Source organism: Danio rerio, chromosome 7 (genome assembly GCF_049306965.1).
Source record: "Danio rerio strain Tuebingen ecotype United States chromosome 7, GRCz12tu, whole genome shotgun sequence".
In the NCBI taxonomy this organism is placed as follows: domain Eukaryota; kingdom Metazoa; phylum Chordata; class Actinopteri; order Cypriniformes; family Danionidae; genus Danio; species Danio rerio.
This window is the reverse complement of record NC_133182.1, coordinates 41,784,095-41,805,273: the sequence shown is the minus strand read 5'-3', so window position 1 is coordinate 41,805,273 and position 21,179 is coordinate 41,784,095. Positions and strand designations below refer to the sequence as shown.

Genomic DNA, 21,179 nt, shown 5'->3' with positions numbered 1-21,179 from the left:
TGATTTCATTTGCACTGTTTGATCTTGGGTGCCGTTTTTCTATCACAGGCTTGATCCCATATGAACCAAGCTTATTTCTTGTAAATCACTATAATTTCCCTAATTCTTTCAGTGGGGTCACTCACTGCTCTTGTAGCACAAATCTGTCTGACATATGTCTTAGTTTGCACAGTGGCAGTTTAGTTTCAGATAATCTGATCTGTGGAGTCTTCAGTCTGCTGGACAACCACTGACTGAGCTGTTGTGACAGAAAAAGGCCCACTCACTGACAAATATTGTACATGATACTTGTTTCTTCTTTTGTTTTTCTCGCTCTCTCTCTCTCTCTTTCTGAATCAGCTTCATTGATTCACATTCTTGCTCATTCTGTCTCTCGACCTTGTCTGACACATTAGTGTAACATTATATTGCATTGTCTAGAAACCTCCTGGCTCACATCAGACTAATCAATGCAATAGCTGTGTGTGTGTGTAATAACAAGGCCCGGCATTTCAGATGCTTTGTCCTCTAGTTCTGCTGTTTCTTGTACAACTCCCTTAATGTCAGTTTTTTGTCTTTAGCTATTTATAATGTGTCATCAACGTATTCAGAAATTCTAAACTTGCACAAAAACTGCACACACACACTCCGTTTCCTGTAATGACGGACCCTTCAAATGCCATCAGGAAGCCTGTTGGATTTCCTGGACCAAATGAGATGCCAGGGAGGCAGATGGACTTGAGAGAGACCCAATCAGATCCCACACTTGGATCAAAGTAGGAGTTTATTCTGCTGCATGATGGATTCACACGTTTGATCCCACCCTTGCCCAGAGCCTTGACCCCTTTACCCGAGCACATCTTGTCCCCAAAAAGACCTCTCCCTAACAAGGATTGCCCACCCTCACCTCTGATTTACCACAAGCTTGATGTCTGATGGTTACTATTAAAGATTATTCCTTTACAGCAGTGTTTAAATTCAGTTGTAGACCAGCCAATCTCCTTTTGTTTGACCGCTGAGTCAAACACTTTAAATGGTTTTAAAGGTTTTAAAGCTTAATTTAGCATGACTGTGCTTGCGTCTGCTGTTGCATGGCATGATGACAGATGTAGTATGTGAGAGATTGTTTTAAGGTTGTGACGCACCAAGCCATCAACAACAGTACTATACCAACTGTAACAGTAAATACCAAATCTCAAATTCATTGCTTGTTTTTATCATTTTGCTTCTTATTTTTGTGCCTCGTGGCTATTTTGTTAAACTAAACAACCAGTCAGAGCTACTTCTCACCAACAGCTCAACTGTTTCTTTATGCTGAATCATTTCAAATGTTTTTGACATGAGCCAGACTGGAGTCAACATGTGGAATACACTGCAAATACTAGCCTGACAAAACGTTCAACACTGGCTGACCATTGGCTTGGTATGTCACAGCTCTTATTAATGATGCCAATTAGCGTCTCAGCTTTTACACAAATATCTAAATATTTATTGAGTCAAGCTTCTGATTTTTTCTTCTATTGTTTAGTTGACAGTAGACATGTAGACAAATTTGTTGGTACCCTTCTATATATTTTCTGAAAACTTGAAACTGACAATTGAAATCCATCACTTTTTATTCTGTATTTATAGTAATGCAAATCAGACTTTGCTTATTATATTATTGAAAAAGGCATGGACAAAAAAAGTTTAGACCAAAAATGAACATTTCGTCTTCCTTTACTCTTACTCGATTTCTTCTTTTTAACAAGGTTTTCTGATGAATGTTGGGGAAAGACATCCATACTAAGAAAAAAGTGGAGTACTCAAACAGAAAGAAACTCAAACAGGTTTGGAACAAATGAATGGAGAGTACATAATGACATAATTTTAACAAGCAATGTATGTAATTCTTGATAGGACTTCTGCAACATCAAATACCCATGTGAATGACACTGAGCCTTCTGACCTTTAGCAGTACATTTAGCTTCAGAATGTCTTGATAGTTTTGAGATTTCATTGTCCTGCACAGTTTCTTGGTACCCTGTGCTAGATGCAGCAAAGCAGCCCCAAATATAATCAAGCCTCAACCGTGTTTCACATTAGGTATGTTGTTCATTTCTTTGAGCTATTTTTTTAGCCTTTGAACATAGCGCTTATGCGCCTTGCCAAAAAAACTCCAGTTTTGTCTCATCCTACCGGAGGACATTTTCCCTGAAGCATTGTGCCTTGTCAAAATGCATTTTAGCAAATTTCAGTCTGACATTTTTAGGTTTTCTTCAAGCGTAGTCCTTCTGGATTTTCATCCATGGAGCCTGCTGTTGCTCAAAAAGCAATGGAGTCTATCATCAGACACTGATATACCTTGACTTTAAAGTTTAGCTTTTATGTCTTGAGAACATTTCCTCTGCTGTTTCTCTAAAGTTAGCAAAATCCTTTTGATCATTCTGGACTTAGTTCACTACAGTTTGGGCAGTTGGCTACAACTGCAGTCTGTTGAATCTTAACCTGCAGCACTAGACACAGGAAAATCAAGCTGCTTGGAGATGGTCATATTGGCTTTACCTTTTACATGTTTATGATGATTTCTTCTGGATCCTCTTAGACCATTGTCCCCTTTGTTTTCTCTGATCAATGTAGTGCTGTGCACACAATGAAACCAAGCTGCAGAGTCAGTGCTTTTCTTCATTTTATGAATGACTGATTTCAAGATTGAATACATGTAAAATTAGCCAAACATTTAATCTGAAACATCGTCGTCATCATCACAACTTATTGCTTTTCAGGGGTACCAACAAATCTGTCCAGAGCTTTCTGCAGAATAAACAATAATTCACGTCTTTTCATATATTCTTTGCATTGCTCTGATTTATGAAACACATGCAGCGATACATTAGAGTTGCTCTCAGTTTCATCAGTTTTCAGGAGAATTGAAGCACACAGAGAAAAAAAAAATACCTTTGAACTGATCGAGAAGAAAAAATGTGCTTGTGTGGTTTTTACTAATACTGTTGTACCAGTACTGACCTGACACGGCTCATAGACTCACTAGTTCTACATGTTTATTGTAACATTGAGATTCTCATTTTAAACTTTCATTGTTTATTTGAAAGTCTCACAGTGTTTGTACTTTTGTTTGTTATAGTTGGTGGTTACCTGTATGTATTGTACTAAACTGTTTTTTGAGAGTCAAAAGCACATGCCAAACAATACTTATCCTTGAGTACTTTTTTATTTCTGTCTAGTCAATATAGTTTCGTTTTGACCAATGTAGCTGTCTGCTAGCATTTTCTACATTTAATGTCTTTAAAAATTAAAAATAAACACACAGGCGCAAGAAGACCACAGCATCATTGTAGGTTTAAGAAAAAACATTTGCTTTAAGAAAAAGAAGACACTCGTACACAACCATATTCACACCTGTCAGATCCTGTGACTCTTCAAAATTCAACTTATGCAAGTTTAAGCAGCAACGATTCTAGTAGATTCTAGTAACATCTTCTGTGCCAATGGTTGCCAGCACCATCTGGGCTGGCGTTGCACGCACACACACACACACACACATTCACGCTCACACCGGCTTTCCCGCATCCTGGACCAGCCCCAGAATTTTAGCAGATGTCCCGGGTGCTCCACTGTCAGTCTCCATAGTAACATCTTGTGTTTTTTTTCTGCCTTTCCTCTCCGTTTCCCCTTTCTCCCTCTTTCTGCAGTGCCAAGAGGAGGAAGATGGCTGATAAGATCCTTCCACAAAGGGTGAGTAAGAGATCTGAGCCTTTTCATTGCTTTCATTGGTTCGGCTGAGGGTTTTTTTGTGTGTGCGTAAATGTGCAGGGATGAAGATGCATGGGTGTGCACGTCTGTTCTCCATCTCGGCCTTTTAGAGGGGCGGTATACTCGACCAAACAAGCGACATGATGGAGCGAAATGTTTTCGGAGGGTCTTTGCACTCAGTAATTGTCAATCAGACAATAGAGGCATTGTACACTCTAAACTTAATACATTAGGCCTTTTTCAAAAATATATTGTAGAGAGTCTAAATTATCTCTTGATTATATTTGTTATAGATAATGTCAGCTATCAAATGTGTTTCACATTTGTACATTTTATTTTAAATAAATCTACAACTGCAATACAGCTGTCGGCTCATGATTATATGGCTGTTGGTTGAAGACTATAATTGGTCATTTCATCTCAGAAATAGGGTTTAAACACTGCTCATGGACGATTCTGTTCTTAGTTATTTATAGTCACTACGAAATGGTTGTGTTGGATAAGATAAGCAACACTATGTGTGTGTGTGTTATCAGGCCATATACATTGATACAACTCCAGTGGAGGGGCCAGATGCATTAGTCATTCACAAAACACTCAGTCTGTCCGCAGTCCACAGAACATGAGCAGACAATACTACAATGGTTTGAACTTCATTATCAGTGCTCCCATTTGCAAAAAGAGCTTTTGTTGAATTTCTTTTTTTCCAGATTCGTGAGCTTGTTCCAGAGTCACAGGCATATATGGATCTGTTGGCATTCGAGCGCAAATTAGACCAGACCATAATGCGCAAACGGGTGGACATCCAAGAGGCACTTAAGAGACCCATGAAGGTAGATTCATATGTCTTTTGAATTTCACCTACCAGAATCCAATTAAAAACGTGTTTGCCTTTGCCCTTTTGTTTAACTATAAATAACACTTGTTAAACTTGGGACAGTAATTCTCACCCTCAGTTTATTTGCCTTTTTAAAGATTGCTTGCATAAATCAAAGTGGTACACCACCAAACAATGTAAATGAGAATAAAATGAGGCTGTTTTGAGTCAATACAGCCTGTCATATTTTACCAGTTTTTAGCTTAAAAGCATTTCCTCAAACATAATGAATCTGAGTTCAGATTTTCAGCTCTCTTCTTTTTGTATTTGAAGCAAAAGCGTAAGCTGCGTCTCTACATCTCCAACACGTTTAACGCTGCCAAGCCTGATGCAGAGGACTCTGAAGGCAGCATTGCATCTTGGGAGCTGCGTGTGGAGGGCAAACTGCTAGATGATGTGAGTCAATTCCTCTTTAATCGATAATGGTGTTTTAAGACCTACTTTAAAGCACAGAGGTGCTGGTGCTTCTTTATTTGGGGGGAAAGTAGCGCATATAAACCGTTTGATCACAAGATTTTGTGTCTGACATCATACCTCGTGAATGGCAGTTATGTGGATTTTAAACGGGTGAGGTTAAATTTACTCTGCCAGGCTCCGAGTCTTGACCACAGACATGTGCCTCGCTTACCAGTGAGATCATTTCCCAGCCTCCATCCAAACACACATGCCAGACTGTTCTGTGGGTCCATTGACTATGCCTGTTTTTTCCTTTTCTGCTCCTTTGATAGTTCAGTGCATATCTTAAAGGAAAATGTTCAGCTAATTGCATCGGACATTCTGTCGACATCATTTGAGGCATGCTTTTATTTTCAACAGGACATTTTAACCAAAAAAGCATGTTTCCTGTAATGTGCTTATAATGGTAGTCAAGCAGGCTCCCAAAATAAATGTTTAAAATATGTGCACACTTTTCAAATGTACTGTATAATAATAAACCATGAATATTTTACATGTTAGACTGGCTTGAAAGAATCATTTACCATTCCAGTCACTGTAAGTTACCAGGAAGGGACGTGACATAACTATTCATGAAGTGCTGTTTATGTGGAGCAAACTCCACCAACAGGAATTGTGTTTGTAACCAATAACCAAAGTTTACTGCTATCAGGCTGTCTTTAATTCTCAGTAATGTTTTTTTTTTTTTTACAATAACCTAAAATCTGCTTATTGGTTTCCATCAGAACCATTATTAAACAGAAGTCTGGCAAACTGAAACTGAGGCTCACTGCATGTTTATTTCCCTTCATCTCCAGCTACAAATGCACTGGAGCATGACCGAACATTCAAACAAAGTATAAAAAATGGCAGTAAATAAAAGCAAGTAAAAAATAACTTTGACCTTAATGATGATTTTTATGATAATAAGATAATGTATTGTTGCTGTTTTAAAACAGGGGTGTCCAAACTCAGTCCTGGAGAGCCAGTGTCCTGGAGAGTTTAGTTCCAACCCTAATCTTACTAGATATCAGGGTGTCCGCGGGGTTTTAAAAAGTCTTAAGTTGACTGATCTTTTTTAAACAGGTCTTAATTTTTCTTTGTTTTTGTATAGCCACCCAATCTAGTCAGTCACCAACAATCCATGTCCATTACACTTAACTTTTTATTTAACTGTAAATATTTTAACTGTATTTACCATTATGGATTAATTATTTTCCTTATTATAACATTTGTTTAAAGGCTCTCTGTGTATTTACTGCTAAGGACATTGACCTGGACAGACTGTTTTGCATACATTTAGTTTATTATAGTTTTTAAAACTTTTAAAACATTTGTTTTTTTTATTTTAAAGAAAGTTTATTTTGAGAAAAAAAGTATATGTTTACAACTAGAGCTTGCTTGTTTTGACACAATATTTAAACTATTTTGCTAAGAAATATCTTATATCTTATATTTTATTATTATTATTATTTTAATAAAATTATTATTGCATTATTAAATATTTTTGATAGGGAAAATAAAAATATTTTCCATCTGGGCCATTCGAAAAAAAACTACTAAGCATTAAGTCCTCTATGAGTCTAAAATTTCATTCATAATGGTCTTAAAAATGTCTTAAAATGTTTTAAATCTAACTTGGTGAAACCTGCATAAACCCCGACATATACTAAAAACTTCCTGGCAGGTGTGTTGAAGCAAGTTGAAAGTCAACGTAACAGGACACCGGCCTCTCCAGAACCGAGTTTGGACACCCCTGTTTTAAAATAATCTACTGATCTACTTACTAATAATCTGAAATACTTGCTAATGTACTATACTATAAAAAACTTTTAAACACCTCAAATAAAATTAACTGAGGGATTTGTAACACTTAAATTTAAGAAACAATTCACACCATTGGCGACCACCTTATTATCTGACTATTATTAATATATTAACAGTTTATTAGCACTTATAAAGCATGATCTTGTTGTACATCAATAATCCTACCCAATACCTAACCCCAACTAGCTTACTAACCATTATTAAGCACCTTAAATACAGGATCCGTAAGGGATGGAGGGGAACATATGATTTCCCAGTAATGGCATTATTGTTGAAGCTGTGGTCAAATTAAAGTGTCGTCTGAATTGGCACCAGATTCAAAATGAAGCAACCACTACTGGATTATGTGTTGGGAGACATTGAAAGATAAGGAAGAAGTAAGGGGAGCATGAGTTTGCTTCCAATCTGCAGCAAGGGGCAGTGGATGAACTAGACCATTGTTTCTCAACCACGTTCCTTGAGGACCACCAACAATGCATCTTTTGGATGTCTCCTTTGTCTGTCACACCCATTACAGATCTTTCAGTCTCTGCTAATAAACTGATTACCTGAATCTGGTCTGTTTGGGGACATGGAAAATGTGCTGAGCTGGTGGTCCTCCAGGAACATGGTTGAGAAACACTGAACTAGACCAGTATGTTACTTTATGAACATTTACTGACCAGTAATAAAACATAAAATTTGGTAAAGAAAGCCCAACACTCAGTTGACATCCTTGAAGCAACGATTTGCGAATTGTAGGAGATTTACCACCCACAATCACTTATAATTTAAGCAAAGCATTTAAAGAAATGCTTGGGTAGATACAAATGAACACACTGAAATATAAAAAGAAATTTGGGCATTAATTACATCAAAAATAATACGACCAATCAATGATGAGGGTAAACTGCTCCATCTTTAAAAAATCTGACTTAGATTGCTCTAACAAAGGGAGAATGTTCGCAGCAAGTGAAGAAGGAAACGATCTAGTTATATTAATTCCAAGAACCATAATAAGCAACTAATTAGTATTTTAAGCTCAATGTCTTCGTTAATGGTTTGTTAATAGTGTAAACTGTAGGTGAAATAAAGTGTGACCGAAGGAGAACATTTGTCAATTCTTAAATGTTTATGCAATGCAGCATAAATTCAGCCTCTTGGGTCAGATCTCTAACCAAGTCTGGTTTAGCTAATACACTGGAGATCTGCTTTTCCATGCCCAGAGAAAGGAAACTAGCACTTATTGATGATGGTTTGGAAGGACTCGTGCAGTTTCTGGGCTCAGTGGAATGTGGTGCTGCTCAGCAAATGCCACATGTCAGACTGTGCTCTACCATGGAAAGTTTGATGTGGTGTAAGGTTCTTGTTTTCCAGCAATGTCTTCATGCTTGAAACTGGTACGTTTGTTCAGTGGCATTCTCTGAAAACAGTATCCATGCTTTCATTCTCAGCCAGGAAAGATGAAGAGGAAGTTCTCCTCATTCTTTAAGAGTTTGGTGATTGAGCTCGACAAAGACCTCTACGGCCCTGATAACCATTTGGTTGAGGTGAGTGCTTGACTTTCTGCTTTGTCGACTTTGTCACCGTAAATATTGGTGAATTGAAGTTGCTAAAACGGAGTATTTCATATTTTACATATAATTCCTACAAAATTGTCCTTTTAGATGCATGTTGATCAGGGCTGCAAACAAAGTATGTTTCGTTTTAGCTCTGCCATCACAATAGGCACATTACTTGTTGTCAAGTAGGGGTCATAGTTGACCAGGCACCAAAGTTCAGGAAGTCTGATAACGTCTGATGTTTGTGTCTGATGTTTTTGGATAAATTGCAAAGTTTAATCATAGTACAGTGGGCGTTTTATCATTTTAACATGTTTTAAGGCCTGTTACTGTGTCAACATTCCAAGCAAGTTTAAAGCATTCAAATGCAAGAATAATTAGTAGCTTTAATTAGACTAATACTTTTTCATTAATACAATGAAGACTATGCAGTGTTATTTTACAGTACATTTGATCATTGTATTTCTGTGGCTGAATACTGTTCGACTACACTCTAAGAAATAAAGGTACAAGAGCTATCATATTATAAATAAATAAACATGTAATATGTTTGTTTTATTGCAAAATAAAGGGTGATGCCTTTTCAAAAGGGACACATTTGTACTTAAAGCATGGATCTCAAACTGGATTCCTGGAGGGCCTCAGCTCTTCACAGTTTTGCTTCAACTCTAATTAAACACATCTGATCCAACTAATTAAGGTGTTCAAGACTACTGGAAACCATTAAGCAGGTGTGAGTTGGAGGTGGTTGGAGCTAAACTGTGCAGAGCTGTGGCCCTCCTGAAATTGAGTTTGAGACCATTGACTTAAGGAGTCCATATTGTTACCTCAGGGGTACATATTAGTACTAAAAAGTACAAATGCTTACCTTTAGATTTTTTTGGTGCTAATATGTACCCTTGAGTTACCAATATGGACTCTTAAAATACAAATGTGTCCCTTTTGAAAAGGTACCACCTCGGTGACAGCTCTTGTACTTTTATTTCTGAGAGTGTACCCAGAAAAACAAAGCATCGTTTCTTCCATTTGTCCCTTTGTTCTATACTGTTTATCAAACACGCTTCACTACACTTTACTCTAAATTCACTTCTACAATCCTTCTACAATAATGTAAATAAAAACTCTTGTCAAATAGAGCTATTTAAGTCACTTGGTCTAATGTCAATGTATTTTGCAGAAAAATGAAATATTGCATATATGTTGGGAATGGCTTACATGTTGGTTTGTTGGTATTTCAGTACAGGAAAAACTGTAGGTTTTGTTTTTGTTTTTCTTTGTGAGTGTATGAAAGCATGATGATTATTTTCCTCCCCAGTGGCATCGTACCGGCACCACTCAGGAGACAGACGGTTTTCAGGTGAAAAGACCTGGAGATGTTAATGTGCGCTGCACCCTGCTGTTAATGCTGGATTACCAGGTAAGTTAAATGAAATACTTTCTCATTTGAAAAAATATCTTCAAGACCTTGAAGCCTTGAATTTATTACATTTCATTCCATTAGATTTTGATTCAATTTCATTGAAATGACTAGATAAAGTAGAGACCCTTATAGTGGAGGGTGAAAAACACGTATGTAAGTATATTTGAAAAAGAAATTATTGAGTGTCAGGTCTACTTATTAAATTTGTAAGGATTTATTTTATGAGTAAAAGAAAAGGCACATACCTAGGCACTGTTTTAAAAGTTAAAAGTTTGATGTCAATTAGTTTTGTATTCACCAAAAAAATAAAAACTTACCCTGAAGTTTTATATCTGCACAAGTTTCTTTCTTCTGCTGAAGCTATTTTGAACCGTGTGCATAACCAAACTTTGTTGGTCCACAAAAATACTGTGCAAATGAAAATCTCATTTATTAATTTGTTTTCTTTTTGGCTTAGTCCTTTTATTAATTTGGGGTCAAACTACTATTTAAGCTTTGAATGTATTAAAAAGGGTTCCCAATTTTCCAAATTTAAAAGGTCTTGTCCAGAAATCGGAAGTCAGGAATAAGTCAGGAATATTTATATTGTTCATATATTTTTATTTTATAAATGATGCATTTTATTTTAGCCAGTTATTTTGGGCAAAAATTATTTATTTGGTTGATTTTTTTGGTGTTGAAAATAAACACAAATTTACAGGTCTTAGATTTTCATTACTTTTTAGACCTCATGAACCATTGGTCTTTGTAATTTATATAAAGTGAACACTGTCAGAAACAAAGAGAGAAAGTGTTTACCACTTAAAGATAAAAAGCTACTATATCGCATTTGATTTATTACTCTAAACGATGAAATAATAACTGTGAAAATCTCTTCAATAACTTTAGAAAATGCTTTGGATGAATAGGCATTCTGATAGTCACATGACACGTCTAAAGTAGATCACACACTGCTGTAGCTTTGTCTCGCATGCCATCTGAGCACTTTATACTGCTAGTATAATGTTATTGAATATAAAAAAAACGCAGATGGCACTGCTCCACTTACTTTATATTGCTTTAAATTCAATGTTTGCAGAATCAATGAAATTCAGCTTTTTAGTGATTGAAAGTGGGACTTTGACATTTGGTTTCGATTGTGAATCCTGATTAACTGAGTAATGTAAGCATGTGTCAATGGTGGTGTGTCCTGTGTGCAGCCTCCTCAGTTTAAGCTGGATCCGCGTCTGGCTCGTCTGCTGGGCATTCACACACAGACCCGCTCCAGTATTATACAGGCCCTCTGGCAGTACGTCAAAACCAACAAGCTGCAGGACTCGCATGACAAAGAGTACATCAACTGTGACAAGTACTTTCAACAGGTACGCCTGATTGCAAGCATTCATTCACATTCATAAATAGCATTCATAAAAGATATTTGATATGAATTTAACATGCACGGAGATTATGCATGGTGGACTTATTTATATAAAGCCAGTTAACTAGATTTTATTGAAGAACTGTTTTTGCCTTCATCTCCTCTCATAGATCTTTGACTGTCCACGTCTGAAGTTCTCTGAAATTCCCCAGCGCCTCACCAACCTTTTACTGCCCCCCGACCCTATTGTCATCAACCACATCATCAGGTTTGTGTGCTTATCAGTCAAAATACACTGTTCTTCACTTGATATGCTCCTCGTCCAAAGTGTGAAGTCAGTAAAGTTTGTGTTTTAGAGAAAAAAATAATAAAACTTTTATTTATTTCTTTAAGACTTTTCATACAAAAAAATGCAACTCAAAGTGCTTCACAAGCATAAATCAGATATTAAAAAAAACATCATCAACATAAGGTAATCAAAGATTTGAATGATTTGAAAAATCAGTGCTGTCAAAATTATTGCTTTAAAGCATGCGATTAATTTGAAATATTTAATGCATTAAGAAAAAATTAACGCAGTTGCAGTTTTTTTTTCTGTTGTGGTCGACGTGTGTTCAACATGCAAAAAAATATGGATAAGACCAAGGAAGCACTTTTTTAAGGCAAGTTTCAGTATGAAACATTTCATTTTTAACTTTCGACTTTTGTTTTAATGGAATTTGATACCGCATGGCGAGCGGAAACAAAAACGTCAAAATTTGCTGTTTACATGGTAGACTCTTAATAAGCGGATCATCTTAAACATATTAAAATTGGAGTATTGGTGTCCATGTAAATGTACTCAGAAAGTGCCAGATGAATTCGCGAGCTGTCAAAGACAGCACATTCCTCTGCCTTTCAGCATGCGCCCTCAAATGTTTCATTAAGTTTGACGTGTTTCCCCCTTAAACGCAATTTTTGTAAAGTGTCTGTTTTGCGTTGATGTGTCAGAATCCTTGTGAAATACAGCCATACTTTCAGAACGCTTAGTTTAAGCAACTTTGATGAACGCGATCATACGTGTTGAATCTGAAGAGAGTCCCTCCGGCTGTGCTGTCCTGTTCTTTATTGCCATTAATTGTTTTTAAATTTAAATGAAACTAACATGCCTGTGTTTTTATTTCTGTAATAAATATGGCTGTCAAGCTAGAATCTTGATGGTTTATTTTGGGCATGTTGTTTACATGAAGAAATCTGTGTTACAAGTTAAACAAAAATTCTAATAAACAATTACATTTTGAATTTAAATTGTTTTTGTCTTGCTTTGCATTATTTTACATTTGAATAGCCAAAATTACAAGTTTCAGTCTTTTAAATGTTATAAATTGCGATTAATTGCAAAAAAGTGTGATTAATTAGTAAATTTTTTAATCGATTGACAGTACTAGTAAAAATAAATAAATAAATAAATGAACAAATATCCAATAGGAATATATCTTGACAAACAATCATTAAAGTAGAAGGGTGTCAAGTTATGCATTGCTTAATAAACTAGTATAAAAATCTTGCAATAAATCCTTTGCACCTAAGTAATGTAATTCTATTAAAACAAGTGTAAAATGTTTTTGTTTCTTCAATTTTATTAATAATTTTGCTGCCGCATTATGTTGCATTCAATTGCAGCTTAACTGTACAAACCGCGTGTAGGCATTACAGTAATCAGTCAAGAGAAGATAAATGCATGATTTATAGTATCTTAGCATTTTTAAAAGATGAAAAAATGAATGAATCCTGGTAATGTTTTTTCTAATGATAAAAACGTGCTTCTGTATCTTTTTTCCCATTCACAAAGGATGCTTTGATCATATCTGACTTGTATTAATGTATATGTTTATTTGAAAATGAAATATTCTGAAAAATTATTATTCAGGAAATCTGTTTTCAGCATGAATTAAAATAAGAAATGTTTGCTCAATGTGTCAGGTAAAAATATTCAAATGACTTTTAAAGAATCATGTGATTACATGTTATAAAGTAATGTACAGTATGTGACAATTGTATAGAGTAAGAATGCTGAAATTTCAGCTTTGTCATCAAAGGAAAGAATTACATGAACTAGACAGCAGATATTCCACAGTTTTATGAGTTTTCACTGTGATCATAAGAGGTAGCTTTTCAAAAACATTAAAACTCTCTTGTCTGAGCTCTTTATACAGTATGTTATGTCTAATAAGTAGAGTGTGAGTGTGCCCAGCACATGAGTGTTTTAGTTCAGTCTTTGCCTCTGAATTCTGATTGAGGTTATTGTTGTGCAGCGTGGACCCTAATGATCAGAAGAAAACGGCGTGTTATGACATCGATGTAGAGGTGGAAGATCCTCTTAAAGCACAAATGAGCAGCTTCCTGCTCTCCACAGCCAATCAGCAAGAGATCGCCTCTCTGGACAACAAGGTTAGTGTGAGAGACCACTTGAACTTCCAGATAGGGCTACACAATATATAGTATAAGCAATATAAGCATTGATATTGCAATGTATATATCTGCAATAGTGACATCACAGGATAACATAATTTGTTAAAGATTAAAACATATATTATTATTAAATAATTTATACTGTAATGTAATGATCATCCTAATCTGTCTAAATGAATGAAATCTTTCCAAATAGAGCTATTCGATTTATTGGGTGAAATTCTATTCATATAGCAGAAAAACAAAGTATCACAATGTCAGACTTTTGTAATATCGTGCAGCCCAACTTCCAGATATTTTATTTTCAGTCAACAGACAACAGCTTAAAATATTGAGGTTAATCCTTTATTAGTCCAAGAACCTTATATGGTAATTTCATTGACATTGATTACAATAAAGGTTCAAAAGTCTTGTAATAACCCCCAGTGACTCTCCTGGGAGTGCCCTATAAAGAGTTAAAGACTACTGTTGGACTTTCACATCTGTAAATCAACTTATGAATTTTCTGTCTGGTTTTGAATGATCCACAGATCCATGAGACCATCGAGTCCATCAATCAGCTGAAGATTCAGAGAGATTTCATGCTCAGTTTCTCCAGAGATCCCAAAGGCTACATCCAGGACTGGCTCAAATCCCAAAGCAGAGATCTGAAGGTCTGCACCAGCTTTCATTCCTCTACACGTCAATTTCGATATTTATACAATATATGTTTCAGAAGATGAAGTGTTGTTTAGAACAGTTTATATTTTTTTAATAGTTTAATATGCTGAGACAGATGCATGAAATTTGAATGCTGAAAAACAAGAAGTGTAAACACAGCAGCTCTGTGTCTGTTTCAAAACATTGCTCCGTTTGTTTGAGTGGTCTGATATGTCAACTTTTGCCTCAACCAATAGCATGAGTTTGGGGCGGGACTATCTGGTTGGGGACAGGTCAGGAGGGGCAGGAGGAGAGTTTGGAAATTAATTTTGCAGTTCTGTTTGCTTCTGGTAATGATACAGAAAATACACATGTTGAGCAACATTTAAAGAAGCTTCTAGCAGATATTTGATCAGTAAGTTGCAACTAATATAAACCAAAGCTTCAATGGCTCAATGTGATTTTTAAAGAAATTAAAACAAATGAAACTTTAAAACTGAAAAACAATATGATACAAAGTGTTACCGAAGAGTTTTTCAAATGTTTACTGGTTACACTTTTTTGAGTGTCATTATATCTTTAAGTATTGAGTAGCATTTATTAACAGCATGATTAGGGTTTATTTAGGGTTATGGCAATTAATTATGCACAATTTACTGTAGTGAGAATATAATGTGTTAAAGAACACTAACATAAAGGAATATCTTGTTTTTATTTATTCTGAAAAAAGGTTCCCGATTTCAGCGCATTAAAATGATTTTGTGAGGATCAATGAGGACTAAAGTAAAGTCAGACACAAAAGTATTGCTTTATCTCAGGAATAATTTACTTTTTCATCAGAAACAAAATAGTTCTTTTAAATCATTGTGTTGCCCAGGATTACAGATTGTTTTGTGTGTATTTTGAGCTGAAGAACACAAAAGATATTTTTTTAATCAATTGTATTACCCGATCCATACATTTTATTGCTAGAATACACTACCAAAAGTTTAGGGTCAGTAGAGTTTTTTAATGTTTTTAAATAAGCTTATCCTGCTCACCAAGGCTGCGTTTATTTCATCAAAATTGCAGTACAAATTGTACAATTGTGAAATGTTATTGCACTATGAAATAAATAAAACTGTTCAATAGTGCTTTATAATTTAATTTAATCATTTATTCCAATGATTTTAAAGATGAATTTTCAGCTTTATTATTCCAGTCTTCAGTCACATGATCCTTCAGAAATCACTCTATTATTACTTTTATAATTATTATTATTATTATTATTAACACCATTATTATTATTATTATTAATGGTAATAGTAATAAAATGATTATGACTGGATTAATAATTTGATTTAAAATGACATATAATAAGTAATAAACAAATATTTAATAAATAAATATTTGACAATTTTTTACATTTATTAAATGCCACCTTGATGAACAGGATAATTTCATTTAAATTGTTAAATAAAATTAATAATGAAAAAAAAATACCTTAAACTTTTGAGCAGTAAAGTATGTGCTGCTCTAAACAAGCCACATATAGACTTTTCAGTGATCTTATGGTCAGCCAAGATCCAATACCTTTCTACCTGCTATTAAAATAAGGTCATTCCAAAATGAAAATTCTGTTATTAATTACTCACCCTCATGCCATCTTTATTTATCTTCAGAACCACTTTTTATCTCAAATTAAATTTAAGAGCTCTTTGACCCTCCATGAATGAATGATGGTGTCTATAGCCAGGAACGATGGCAAAAAGTTCAGAGAATAAACCAAAAACCTCAGCTATGTTTCCATCCAAAGATGCAAATTAAATTTATGTGCAAAACTGGAATATTGCATAAAATATACTGTATCATCCAATGAGTCAAAGAGAACAAAATCCTGAAAAACTGCCTACAAATATCTAAAGGAAACCAGAATTTGCTTCAGTTAGAGAAGCTGCATGAGCCTTTTTCTTTCATTATAAATTACTTAAAGATAACGCTGACACGCAATGAACACACACTCTGTAGGAGTGCAGCCGCTAAAGACAGTTCTGGAGGTAGTAATGCTCCAACACTGTGATGAAGGTATTTTGATTAAGCGTTTTAGAATGAAAACAACATTTCATTTTTACAATGTGATCAGCCATATGGTTTGTCCGTTTATTGCCGGCCATCACACCTATTTTTATCATCACATGATCTCTTATAACGAAATCTTTAATTACATTTTAATGCATACACTGGTATTCTTTAAAAGGGTTTCCATCTGTTTAAGCACATTTTTCTTATCGAATAAAATGTTTTTTTAGTTCAAGTTTATGAGCATCTTGGCATTTCTATCAAGCAGTTTTTATGCAATATTCCAAAATGATCATAGAAAATAGGAGGATGAAAACAGCTTCTCTAAAAACATTCAATGTGACTTCAGTGGTTCAACTGAAATCATATGGAGCTGGTGGTCTTTTGTGGAACTTTCAACACATTCCAGCACTTGAGCATTAATTAACACTATGAAAGCAGTCTGATCAAATAAGTTATGAAAGTAGATCAAGTTTTAGATTTTATTATCATATGTTAACAGTGCCTTAGTGTCCTGCGTCATGTGTGTTCTTGCATATCTTAATGTTGTTCATTTAATTTCTTTCGGCTTAGTTCCTTTATTAATCTGAGGTTGCCACAGCGGAATGAACTCCCAATTTATCCAGCATATGTTTTACACAGAGGATGCCCTTCCAGCTGCAACCCAGTTCTGGGAAACATCCATACACACTCATTCACACATACACTACAGCCAATTTAGTTCATTCAGTTCACCTATAGTGCATGTCTTTGGACTTGTAGGGAACACTTGAGCACCTGAAGGAAACATGCAAATTCCAAACAGAAATGCCAACTGGTCCAGCTGGGATTCAAACCAGTGACCTTCTTGCTGTAAGGCGACAGTGCTAACCACTGAGTCAGTGTCACCTTCTTAATGTTGTCACGTTTGATTTGTTTGCAGCTGATGACTGATGTTGCGGGGAACCCGGAGGAAGAGAGAAGAGCAGAGTTTTATCATCAGCCTTGGTCTCAGGAGGCTGTCAGCCGTTACTTTTATTGTAAGGTAAGGGTATAAAAGTATAAGGTGTGCTTCTACTACTGGCCAACAATGAAACAGGATGCTAGAACGGCTTTTGTGAGGTTGTATTGTCTAATATCTGCACTGGACCAAAACTGACACGCTCCGTCTATCTAATCTACTTCCCAAAGATTCAGCAGAGGAGACAGGAGCTGGAACAGGCTTTGGCCTTGAGGAACACCTAGAGCTCACACACGAACAGGACGCCTCATTTGGGACAACACTGCCTCCATGTGGAGGACTCGCCATTACTTTCCACAGTGTTATGAGGGTTTGTGTGCTGTTGTCACTGTGATCTACAATCTACAATACTGGACCGTTGTACAGTACGTGCATTTCAGCCAATCACGCTGCCGCGTCTTCCATTTCTAGATCAAATCATCTCACGGTGCACTATTTGGATTTCTGTTTTTTAATACCACACGCACATTCACCAGCATTATGATCTCGAAGACTTCAGAGCCGGCTTTGTCTCGTAGATTTAGTCTGCACTCGTATTCGTTTTGATCAAAAAGGTCATTTTATATATGCTGTTCAGTGGTGGAGCTACAATAATTAACTCCATTATTTACACTTCTATTCAAAGTGTATGTATGACGTAATTTGAGGGAGGCAGCTTTAAAGAGAGCATCATCAAGTATTAACTCAACTTGTGGCCTACAGGGTTTGCCACAATAATGACATTTAGCTGCCTTTGTTAGGTCAGCAGTGTACATAAACATGGAAAGATTGAAGGAGGTTGTTTTGATCACATTTTTAAAGGCTATTCTGCCATAGAAAGGCAGAACACATTAACTGCAACCATTGAATGAGAATACGGTTGAAAGATCATTTATTTGGCCTCAACTTTCACTCTACTCTTACTGAGTTATGTGTAGTTGCCGCATTTTTAGGACAGAACTGACATGATGGTTAGCTTTCTTTGAAGGAATTTGAGAAGCTTTCACATATGAAGAAATCATCCCAGTGACACAGGATGTTTGGAAATATGATCTGCCAGTTAAATTGTGATGTACTGAATACTGTGTCTGAGAAGATGTTTCAACACTATCTGAACTGCTGTTGGTGAACACTGATCCTTTATATTTTGAAGCTTTGCTTTTGGCGTATGCTGCACTTCACAGCATGTCAGATCAAAATATTTGAAAGATTCAATATTGAATCAGCACCTGGCCAAATTTGGTTTAGAGGTTGGGATACACACCTTGAGTGTAAATTAGGAACATTTGACATTTCTTTATGCTTCGCCAAAACCTATTTTGTGCACATGACCATCGTGGAGAATCCTGCATTTATGTATTCATTTGATTGTTTCAGCAGTGCAGTTTAAATGACATCCTGTGGGCAATTGTGCCTGTCACTAGTGTCACTCCATATAACATCATCAGATGTTTCACCAAAGTCTAAATTACTTTTTAAAAGAGTGTACATATTTTGACTAGATGAAGGACTTTTTAAAAGATGAAGGACACGCCATTTTTCCTTAGCTGTGCGTTTTAAAATTGCTTTTTGACTCCTAGAGTCTTTGCACTAAATGGATCATGCTCCAATCGCTTTCCATTATGTCCCTTAAACTAAAGAATGAAGGATGAACAAGGGGAAGACATGTTGAAGTGTGGATCCACTATACTGCCACCCGGCTTGATCACTGCAGTATGGTTCTGAATTCTCCTTGGTTTACTGTCAGCTGAAGGATGGCTCGTCCAGGTCTGATGGTGTGTGTTCTTGCAGTGCCTGTGAACCTCGCACTCACATCTTCTCATGAGGAGGGAGAAGTCACCCAGAGTATTTTTTCAGACCTATGCATGCTGCATGGACACAATTTTATACTTTCATACAAGGACACGAGAAACCTTCTGACAGTTTGGGATTTGATCAGAAGAGCACTGAGTTTGCTTTGTGGCCCACTGTGTGTGGGACACGATCGCCTCTACATACAGCATCAACCTAACATGTATAGCAGAGGCCATTTAGGTCATTTGTTATGTTGAGTCGTTTTGTTTTGTCTTTTAAAAAGACTTTGCGATTTAATATGTGGGTATTAGAAGCACACTGACAATTTATACAGAGCCTGTTGGGGAACAACAGCACCTCCTATCGGGTCTTTTGGGTACTACATGTATAGTCAGCCATTTTGAACACGATCAACTTGAATTTGTATATCGGTAAAACATCTGCCTGTGTTGCTGCTGTGGTAGCAGCTGAACACGCTTTTCTGTTTCTGTGTGTAAAGTAATTTGCTCTTCAAGCCACCAAGTGTTTAGTGTTAGCATCTCTACTGCTTTTAATCGTAGCATATTTGCAGTAAATGCCTCATGCTGCTCTCCAGGGCTTCTGTAAGGGAAAATTATCCAAGATTGGGTGCTAATTGGCATCACTTTTGATTAAATGCCACACACGTATTTAAATACGTCATACTAGAGACTTTTGGACTTTAAAATCTTTATTATAACCATCAGGGGCCAGTTTCAGTAACCAAACCAACATGGTAATCAGTCTTGCTATTCAGATTCAATCTTACTTTTAAAATGACTTTAAAACAAATTGTGAATTCTCAAGAAAAAAATGAGATATTTTTTATTATCTAGGCAGTGTGTATAGCTGGCCTCAGTGTTTTAGCGTCAAACCTATTTGATCCTGATTTGTTAGTTTAAGAACTGCCTAATATGAATATGGTTATAATGAACTCCTGTGTGTTTCATTTGTTTTGTTTTCTCACAGTCTGTTCGTTTTCTTCTGTTCAGCAAGAGATCAAAGCTACAGATATGCCTGTGTAAGATAGTGAGGATGTAAATAAACAAGCGCTTGCCAAAGTTTGTGAATGGAACACGATACTGAAAGTGTGTTGTGAGTTTCTTTTTAAAATGTGAGCCAAAGTCATTCAGCTGGCAAGACAGACCTGGAACTGGTTTCCCTGTAAATGATTGCACAGCTTATCAAGGCTTCATTAGCCAATCAGAATCAAGCATTTAGCAACCCTTTCTTATAAACTCAAAACAATCATCCAAACGTTATATTTAATTTATGACATAATGTGCCACAGTATTATATAACTCTGCAGCCATAGACTGGTTGGCTACTGAAGCTAAGTGAGGTTGAGCCTGACCAGTACCTGTGTGGGAAACAAATTAGGTTGCTGTTGCAAATGTGTTCAAAAGTAGGGACTCTATGCTCTAAGAATCACCGTCCTTCGGAAGAGACATTAAATCAAAATCCTGTCTCTCAGTGGTCATTAAAAATTGCATGTTTCTTTTCGTAAAGAGTATGCTAGTTCTCCCCGCCCACTGTTCCCACGTGCCTGTCAGAGTGCATCTCAATCTCTGGCTTCGTCAGATAAACAGCACAGTCACAGACGTGAAGGCGGCCAGATCTCACATGACGTTTTTGAGAATTACTACAGTTAGAATTTTCCCAATGATTATTTGATGTATTTGTTGTGGAAGTGCAACGATGAGGCACACAATATTGTTACAAAGTACACACACACACACACACACAAACACACACACAGCATGCATGTTTAACTTTGCATGGTAATTGTGACAGGATACACGTTAATTTCCAGAGCTGTATGCATATCCATTACTTTAAAGAGCCCATATTATACATGAAATAGGGTCATATCTTGGTTGTAAGGGTCTCCAACAACAGTTTAATATGCATGCAAGGTCAAAAAACGCTTTCGTGGTCTTATAATCTGCATTTATTTTTACCTAATTATCCCAGCGACTCCTGTATGAATCGTCCAGTGATTCAGTTGCCCTTTAAGCCTTTTGTCCTGGCCAAATTCACTCCATCAGCCC

The 21,179-nt window shown here is 36.1% G+C and overlaps 1 protein-coding gene across 6 annotated transcripts in view; it reads left to right on the top strand.

The window, feature by feature from the left end:
- smarcd3b (SWI/SNF related BAF chromatin remodeling complex subunit D3b) overlaps window positions 1-20,208 on the top strand; it is a 53,572-nt gene extending 33,364 nt beyond the window's left edge. For 2 of the 6 annotated variants that reach the window (XM_021477564.2, XM_021477563.3), the window contains exons 3-15: window positions 666-755; window positions 1,731-1,808; window positions 3,672-3,714; window positions 4,443-4,565; window positions 4,883-5,005; window positions 8,305-8,400; window positions 9,728-9,829; window positions 11,032-11,193; window positions 11,360-11,457; window positions 13,484-13,619; window positions 14,171-14,293; window positions 17,260-17,361; window positions 17,508-20,208. In XM_021477564.2, the coding sequence (XP_021333239.1) occupies window positions 666-755; window positions 1,731-1,808; window positions 3,672-3,714; window positions 4,443-4,565; window positions 4,883-5,005; window positions 8,305-8,400; window positions 9,728-9,829; window positions 11,032-11,193; window positions 11,360-11,457; window positions 13,484-13,619; window positions 14,171-14,293; window positions 17,260-17,361; window positions 17,508-17,561 (1,330 nt within the window). In that variant the 3' untranslated portion in view covers window positions 17,562-20,208. The remainder of the gene's footprint in view (window positions 1-665; window positions 756-1,730; window positions 1,809-3,671; window positions 3,715-4,442; window positions 4,566-4,882; window positions 5,006-8,304; window positions 8,401-9,727; window positions 9,830-11,031; window positions 11,194-11,359; window positions 11,458-13,483; window positions 13,620-14,170; window positions 14,294-17,259; window positions 17,362-17,507) is intronic. The other 4 variants (XM_073906819.1, XM_005166417.6, XM_005166419.5 and 1 more) reach the window with 3 other exon arrangements.
- Window positions 20,209-21,179: the final 971 nt, after the last annotated feature.